The sequence below is a fragment of the Salvelinus namaycush genome, chromosome 12 (genome assembly GCF_016432855.1).
Source record: "Salvelinus namaycush isolate Seneca chromosome 12, SaNama_1.0, whole genome shotgun sequence".
Taxonomy (NCBI): domain Eukaryota; kingdom Metazoa; phylum Chordata; class Actinopteri; order Salmoniformes; family Salmonidae; genus Salvelinus; species Salvelinus namaycush.
Window position 1 is genome coordinate 42397984 of NC_052318.1, and position 9322 is coordinate 42407305.

At 44.3% G+C, this 9322-nt stretch overlaps 1 protein-coding gene across 1 annotated transcript in view; it reads right to left on the reverse strand.

Moving 5' to 3' along the window:
• Window positions 1-8286, reverse strand: part of LOC120057260 (latent-transforming growth factor beta-binding protein 3-like) — a 33849-nt gene extending 25563 nt beyond the window's left edge. The window contains exon 1 of the mRNA XM_039005810.1: window positions 7644-8286. Within this exon, the coding sequence (XP_038861738.1) occupies window positions 7644-7884 (241 nt within the window). The 5' untranslated portion in view covers window positions 7885-8286. The remainder of the gene's footprint in view (window positions 1-7643) is intronic.
• Between the last annotated feature and the right edge of the window lie 1036 nt (window positions 8287-9322).

Sequence of the window (9322 nt, forward strand, 5' to 3'; positions counted from 1 at the left end):
TGTCTAGAGATGATGCAGCAGCCTGGTTACCTCCCCCTACAGCCTCCCATCCAACCACAGCCGCTCCCTCCCAACTCAAATATTCCCCGCTCAAATGATCAAATTATAGTTTAACGCTCCAGTTCAACAGCTAGTCTACGTACGGCGAGCTGTTCGTCTGATATCTTACATTTCTTAGAAGATCATTCTGAATATGTCAGTGGGTCAGTGACGGCCTGCCAGCTGCCAGCTTCTCATGGCTTAACAAATATTTAAAGTGATCATGAGATTGTGATTATATGCCTTAAAAAGTATGGCGTTATAGAGGAGGGAGTATTTGCCAAACCATCAGAAAATGATATTAAGTACATTTTTTCCTTCGGTATTACTATTACAGTATTAGGCTAGTATTACAGTATTAAGCTAGTATTACAGTATTATACTGCTGTTACAGTAAGCCGGTAAGCTACACAACCCACGTCAAATCAATCCATTTTCATCTCTTCATTCCCACACAAAAAATACCATCAAAAGGACAATGACAAAAACAACATCACACCACAATAACAATCACCACCACTACCACTACCACCACTACCACTACCACCACTATTAAAAGGGCATGATTACAATAATGGGTCTTATGACGCTCTTGCCTTCACGGTCAGTAGAAAAAGCAAGAAACCACATCCCCAAATATGCCTGCTTTAAACTGGCGCTGTGAGACCGCATACCACATACACAGAGTGGACTATGGACTGGGCCAGACTTCTGTAGCCATGCCCATAGCCCAGAGTAAATGACATAATCACTGGCTTTTTAAAAACACAGGCCTGAGAAAGTCTCCTCTGCTTCCTCCTGCCGACTAGCAGGCCGCCTGGGAGTAAGGGCCTCTGCATACTGAACGGACTCTAGATACTCATATTGTACCCCTGCATCCCCTCAACCCCCTACATCCACCCCAGATCGCTTGGCAAGGAGGGATGCAGCCCTCCAAACAGTGCATGTTCCAACGCTCAACACACATAGAACATTTGCAGTCACTAAATGATTGCTGTCTTTAACGGTCGACTGGCACAAAATGATCTAGCAGAAATCTTGCCTGAATAAGACGCTGGGGTTTGATCAACTTTCATTTTAGTCCACTTCATTAACCCCACCCCCTTTTTTTGTAAAGCAAAATGATCTAGAACGCTTATTTTGATGTAAAAATAAACAATATCTACGCAGATCACTTCTAACGTGACATATCATTAGCATTAATCTGGTGTGAGACTACGATATTGCACTGTCTGTCTGATTATGTATAATTGCCCAAACCATTCACTCCAATCCCTGCTCAATGGGCATATTATGACATGTCATGGAGGTATGTAAGGTTGTTTCTAAGGCCAGAGGTAGGCATGAACCCAGTGTAACCTGGCACCCCCCTGCACCAGAGCTATTTAACGTCTGTGGACAGAGAGAGAGGGAGACAGAATGTTGGCACCAGCTTTGGGTAAGTGATGTCATGTAATCACTGGTCTAATCTGTCCTGTAGTATATCAGCAGGCCAGGTAGAGGGAGGAACGCTGACAGTACACCCAGCAGAGCTGATGTGAGCTATCTGCCCAGGCCCGGTGACGATGCGATGGCACACCCCTCAGGGGAGGTATGGGTCTGTAGTGGCTCAGGGCGTCTCAGGGCCTTCTCCCCCTGTCCTGGCAGCAGCACTGTTATTCTGTATTTACCTTGGCTAATGGCTGTGTGGCTCCAGAGATCTGGTCGGGGGGTGCAGTTACACAGTCTCACAGTGCTCACATTCCACTAGCCAGCTTTAAATAACTGCTCCCTTTCTCCCCCACCCTAAGCAAATGGGAGGAAAGCGTGTTAAACATGGCAGGCCAGGCTAGCTCCTCCTATATTAGCCTCAAATGTGAGACGGCCTCCTTCCTGACACACACACTGTGTTCCCTCATCACTTTCAAAAATGACCTCTAATTGGTGTTTTGTTTTTGGAGCTTCAGCTGCCAAAAACAACTTGCCTCGCACTGTTTTTCCTTCTTCTCAACCTGCACCGAAGTGTTGACTTGAATAGAGCCAGTGACAGGACAGGAATAGCCCTCAGAGGAGGAACCTGATTCCATTAAAAATCCCAGTTAAGATCCCCAAATAAACTGGACTGTCGATCTACATTGCCTGTGACCTTAACTAACCTGAGATATTTGCCCTCCATACGAGAGCAGCCTAAACCATGCACGCAGAAACATTACAACACAGCCTTGAGGGAAGGCTGATGACATGGCACCAAACACACACACATACACACACAAAGTGTGAATCCCCCTCTCTGTGGCCTTGGGAGAGACTGACAGAGAGTGTGTGTGAGTAAAGCTCTGCTTAGACTCACCTCTGGGCAAAGCCAAGCCTGCGGCACACTGTGGAGTGGTGCAGGTTTCTGGGTTGCCCATGTTTACTACAGCACCCATAACTTGGCATCAGAGGAGGAAGTGAGTGAGTGTGGGGAAGGACTCTTAGAGGGAAACTAAAGTGTGTCTCTAAACAGGAACAACAAGCCCTGGGTAGCTCCAGTTCGTCTTGTTTTGCTGACTTCTCTTTTACCTTTCATTCTCCTCTGACCCGTACCTCTGACCCGTACCCAGGGAAACCCCAAATAAATCACTGCAATAATGATTGGGTTTGAATGACTCATTCAACTCATATGTTGTGCATGATCGCATTGGTCATTTCACATTCTCACATGACCTCTGTCCTGAGTCACGGAGAGATAGACATGAGCCAGATGTACTGCAGTAGGATGGAGGGAGAAGGCCATCAGGAACTGAACACAGGGGGAACACATAGGACATTCTAGAGAGACAGAAGTCAGCTCAGCCTCAACAGTAAGGATGGGAATGTTGCTGAGGTTAGAGGGTCCACCACTTCCCTGCATACCAAAGTTGGAGGAAACCTGAGTCCCAGATACAGAGAGATACAGAGTGATTGGGCTGAATGAGACAGCAGGTTTAGTTTAGGATACAGACAGATACAGAGTGAGAGTGACTGAGAAGCAGAAGCAGGTCCAGAAGAGTTGGAGAGCAGCTGCTGCCGGTCTGCTGAGGTTGATGGGTGGAAAGCCTGCGCGGTAACAACCTTTGAGGAGAAGAAAGGCTGAGTCCTCCGTCCCTCACCCAAACAGAGCTGTGTGCAGTCAAACTGGGGGAACAGGCTCAAAACTACCGTGGGTAAATACTGCAGGGACGGTGGGGGTGGGAGGAATGTCTATCAAGATTCCCATTCCCAGTCTCTTAAGTCATACATCCAGAGTGCTGCTTCAGTCTGACCTGCACAACCCAGCTCAACCCCAGCTCAACCCAGCTCAACTGTGTTGAGACATTTAAAATTAAAAATTATAATATTTTTATAATAACCGTTATTTAACTAGGCAAGTACATTAACAACAAATTCTTATTTACAATGGCGGCCTACACCAGCCAAACCCGGACAGCACTGGGCCAATTGTGCGCCGCCCTATGGGACTCCCAATCACAGCCAGTTGTGATACAGCCTGGATTTGAACCCGGGTGTTTGTAGTGACACCTCAAGCATTGAGATGCAGTGCCTTAGACCACTGCGCTACTCGGGAGCCCAACACAGAACAATGCCTGCCTGATCCAAAGACCAACTGCCGACTGACTCTTTTCATCTGTAGAACCTGCCGGAAACTAAACATATAACAGTATCTCAACATACAGCACATGCCATCTCTGATATGAATATAGGATTTATCTTTCATATGTAATTTGAGTATGACAAGAGATAATGCTGAGAAATACAAGCTTAAATTTATTTAGCTAGGTTTATTTGGCAACTCTGCCATTCTAGTTTATTTTCACATACTACAGATTGTAAATCCAGAGGCCATCATCCAGTGCAGATGGGAGTCTGTGTAACCTAGCTGTCTCTCAGCTGATTTATCCCTGGAACAGTAAGTTTAGCAGTAACAGCAAAAGTAGCAGTAACAGTAGCAGTAGCTAATCCCTCTCTAGCCCTGCAGGATTCCCCACGCTGTCTGTCAGAGGGCTGGGAGGGTAGCCAGTCCTGCTTTACCAGGGATAGATACATAGAATCCACAGAACAGAATGAAGACGTCCTGGTGATTCTATTTCTAAGCATAAATCCTCCCCTTAAGGAGGAACGTCCAGTCTCACCTCAGATCACCTGGTGACGAGAGGAGAAGTGACCAAACCACTGGACTTCCTGAACATGACATCTTAGTCATACACTTCAGACAGTAGCGTAACAGAAGTATTAAGAGAATGAGCACAGAATGAGGATGGAAAAGGGTCGCTTGTTTATATAATAAACCACTGTTGCGGTTGACTGGATTGTGTCAATTCTCATTTAGCAGAGATTACAAAAAATGTAATCCTGCTTCAAAATATCTGTTTATGTTACCATGTCAGAATCTGTTCAATACTATTCCAAATCTTCAACTGAACAAAAAAATCCAGGATGGAAATGTACCTACTGTAATATATAGCAATAGCTATGTAATAGCTGTGAGGCCAACCTGGCAAACCCGCTGAGGCCCAGTAGATTTCCCTGAAACTCACCAAGCCTTATTCATTAATTTTCTCAAAATATCCTACAACAGCTTTAACAACATTGCTCTTGTGAAGAGTTTAAGAAAGGCAAGCTTGAATCATTAGGCAGAAAATGACGGCATTTGGAAGTGAACTGCTTCACGGCAAGGTTCTGGCATGTCTGCTCAGTCTAGGCCTCAGCCTTGCTGTGGTGCTGACGTCACCGCCACTCATATATGGAAAAGTGTTAATATTGCTGTCGTTGACCGCGGCCATTTTAACATGCTAGAGAGAAAATTCCACATGTCCATAGAGTACACTGTCCACACACACTTCTGGTTTGCCAAAAGCTGACACTGGCTCAAGTTGCACTCTGTAGCCCCTGCCAGACAAACCCAAACAACTGCACTAAAGCCTGGTTAAATGCAGCTTACAGTACGTACAATACCAGACACAGGGCCGTTTCTACGCTAGTTTGATTCTCCAGACCAAATGTTCAGATTACACAAAATGAACAATCCTGTGTTGCACTGTAATTACAGCTGGAGTATGTAAGGAGGGACATTTTGATGGTTTTGTGATCAAAGGGTGAGCAAGTTCATTCACAGTGCAGAGGAAGAGAGTTTCTTATGACAAAAACGCATTAGGTCATTTATGAATATGCTGTAGTTCTGTAATGAAGGGCTGGTGGGAGAAAAAGCGTAGGGACTTCACATTTCACAAGAAGTTCCAAAACAAAATCTGTACGACAACCTTACGACAGTAAATTGGCATTACAGTAATTAGGTGTTCAAGAAAAATCTAAACATTGGGAAAATATGTGTAAATGTATAGGACATGTGTGGGCCTAAGTGAATGTGAATGTTGCTCGAACTCCCTTGACCACAGAGCCCCACAGCCGACACTTTAAGGACGGCCTCTGCATGCATTTCCATAAATGTAGCTCTCACAGTGACTGAATCAGTTCCCTCGTTTATTACTGCAGTTTATTTTTGGGTTCCTGTTCGCATTCTAAAGCAAATCTTAGTCTGCCTTAATAAGGGGTTTGAGGGGAAATCAAATCACACTAAAATAACCCTGGGCTCCACACAGATCAACATAGAAGTGGACATCCCCTCATCACAACTAAGGAAAAAACAGAGCAAAATAACTACAGAGCTCTCTCAAAACAGAGGCAATATTTTTTTACATCTATTTTTTTTTTTTTACCAGTATTGTGTTTTAAAAGCACACTTGATAGTTTACATTTTAATGATCTACTGTGATGGATCACAGGATAGCAGCAGTTGTCAGCCTCATTAAATACACTGAGTGTACAAAACAAAGAGGAACACCTTCCTAATATTGAGTTGCACCCCTGTTCCCCTCAGAACAGCCTCAATTATTCGGGGCATGGACTCTACAAGGTGTCGAAGCGTTCCACAGGGATGATGGCACCATGTTGACTCCAATGCTTCCTACAGTTGTGTCAAGTTGACTGGATGTCCTTTGGGTGGTGGACCATTCTTGATACACACAGGAAATTGTCGAGCGTGAAAAACCCAGCAGCATTGCGGTTCTTGACACACTCAAACCGGTGCGCATGGCACCTACTACCATACCCCGTTCAAAGGCACGATCAAACAGGGAAATGGTTCCAATTGTTGTTCAATCATTCATTTTCCCATAGGGGATTTTAGAAACATTTAAAATAAGGGCTGTGTTTCATGTAGGCTTACCCTGGCATGACGTTTTGACAACCGTGTACATCTCTCTAGGACAAGGTGACTCTTATCAATATATTCGCCTGTATTTACCCCCAGCAAATGAAATGCTAATTAGCTGCTAATGTGGCTATGATAAAGAACTACAAAGGCCATGATGATATGGACGTGACTGCCAAATCAAGGTAAAGGTAAGAATTTCTGAATGAACTATCTAATGTTAGCTAAATGTATTAATTAATAAAATGGCTTTCTTTAAATGTACCTGTTAGCAAAAGTGCCAGGTAGAGCTGACGTGCAGGAGCTTGCAGGGATTTGTAGTCTTGCATGACGTCTACTTTGATGCTAATTAGCATGTTCGAATCTGAGAGTAAATAGAGCCAAATATATTGATAAAAGTCACCTTGTCCGAGAGATTTACAAGGTTATCAAAACGTCACGCCAGGGTAAGCCTACACGAAACACAGCCCTTATTTTGACTGTTTTTAAAATCCCCTATGGGAAAAATGAATGATGGAAAAACGATTGGAACCATTCTCCTGTTGGACCGCTAGGTTTTATGGGTATTATGAAACCTCCACTGTGGGGCCCTATTGTCTCAAAGCTTAAAACATATTATTTAACCTGTCTCCTCCCCTTCATCTACACTGATTGAAGTGTATTTAACAGCTGACATCAATAAGGGCTCATAGCTTTAACCTGGTCAGTCTATGTCACAGAAAGAGCAGATGTTCCTAATTTTTTGTACACTCAGTGTATTTATTGTGTCTGACAACTGCTGCTAGCCTGTGATCCATCACAGTAGATAATTCAAATGTAAACTGGCAAGGGTGCTTTTAAAACACAATACTGGTAAAATTGTTAGCATTGTGAGAGTGTGTTGACTGAACGGCTGCTGGTCGCAGCTTTATACTGGGCAGTGTGAGAGGGAACAGTAAACTCTAGCAGATAAAACTCAACTTTCATTTTATGTGATGTTGGAACTCCAGTCCGCCCACACTAGTCGTAAATCGTGGAGTTGAGTTTAGTTGGCTAAGTAAACTCCGGTGTAGGCTCCGGAATGTAAACGGTATAGGCCCAGGAGCCGTGGTTTACCACATTTTATCTGACACTGTTCAGAACGACTAAACTCATGCCAGCCAGACAATGTGGACAAGAGATTAGAGAAGGGGGGAAATCTGAAATATGCCAATGAGCCATTGAGCAATGCAATGGTAATTTGGATTCTGATGATTAAGGACTATGGGTCCATGTGTATTTTCTTCCCTACAAGGACTGATATTGTTCATGGATTAGAATTTTAAAAGCAGCATAATTAGGTCAGGGTAAACAACATCATCTTTATTTCTGTAAAGAAAATAAAAGCATTATTGTTTATCATCGCATCACCACTCACCCACTCTGAATCCAGGCCCTGTGAGAGTATCCGCTGACTGTCCGTTCTCGCCTATCAGTGTGGTATTGTTGCCCTGCTCACAAGTGTCCTGGCACTGGCCTTTTAAACAAATCCTCTTGCAGATGAGAGGGGCGATGACCACTTTGAAGCGCTCCCGGGTGGATGCGCGCTCTGCGCACCAGGCCAGCCTCTGGACACCCAGCCAGATTACGAGCAGATGGGAAATGATCAGAGAATGCATCCTGGCATCCTTCACCGCCGTGCGCAAAGAGAAGGGGGCATCCACGGTGGCAAAACGTAATGCTGTTAAAGACTGTTCAGAACAAAACACCAAGGGACTCTTTATTCCTTTCACGCGAACCCTGACAACAGCCGACTAACTCCCGGAGGTATTCCAAAATGTTGATTATAAAGGTGCCTCATACAACGAAAAAAGTGCTGAGAAAACTTCAGTGGTGTACTGCTTCCTTCCTGCCCTTTAAAACAGTCAATTTCAGTCTCCCCGCATATAAAAATGATTAATTCCGAACAGTAAAATGTATGGCATTTTTATTTTAACTAAAATACAGGACCCAAAAGTTACCGAGAGAACTTTCTCATTTCCCTACCCGCTTTCTCGCTCTCCTTTCTCCCTGCTGTTGCTTGGATGGTTACTGTGTGCGTATCTGGGTTTGGGAAAGAAGGGAGGAGAGAGGGAGAGGGAGCCAAGCCAATCCTCTCCAGAAAGAGCTGGCAGCAGGCCAGGCAGCGCAGGAGCTAAGCTGAAAGTGGTTTCGTTGTTGGTTATTTCTCCTAACACCCCCTAACCAAGGAACGATAATGGCACAGCTGTGCGACACGCTCTGGAAAACACCTCCAAATCAAGTGTGAATGCCAACTGTGCGAAACAGCTCTCCAGTCAGAGGAATGTAGAGCATCATATGGCTTACAGTTACAGTTGTGGGAGGAAAAGAGGTGCCTGTTGACAAAACTCAATTTACAAAAAAACAATCCTTAGCTCTCCTAATTTAAGCCTATCTCAAATCTAGACTATTAAATAAATGACCAATATTGGTATAGATGTGACACCACACAACGACTGGGTGAGAAAGTAACAGCACCAAATCCAGCTATCCAATCAAAGTATATCGCTTGTTACTGTATTCAGTAGTGAAATATAAAGACAGTATGACATAACAGAGCATTACCACATTCTCCCCTTCACTTACAGACCACACCCACACCATTAGCTGACCTTCACAATCAGTCAAATCTGTACAGTTGGGGTCAGGAATGTCATCCGGTGAGTTCATGTGATGGGCCAGAAAGAGAAAGTGAGAGTTGCAGAGAGGGTTGAGTCACTTCCTCTACAAAAAGTATGAATATTTACTTTCAGTCGCTAAGGAAATGACTGCATGGGCCTGGAGAGTTCACAGGCTGCACTTACATTTCTCTGCCTGTGCTTCTCTCCCTCACAGTGACATCCACTGCCAAGACAGACACTTGCACAAAACACACTCACATGCAAACTCACAATCGAATAAAACAACCACTCACAGAAGCGTACAAAAATAGAAGCCAGTCGAGCTGTAGCACACCTACTCAAGCACATTCACTCACACCGCAAACACACAAACTAGACAAAGACAGCTGTTGTCCACTGCCTCCCTCCCCAACTAAACTAATACCCAACTCAGAGC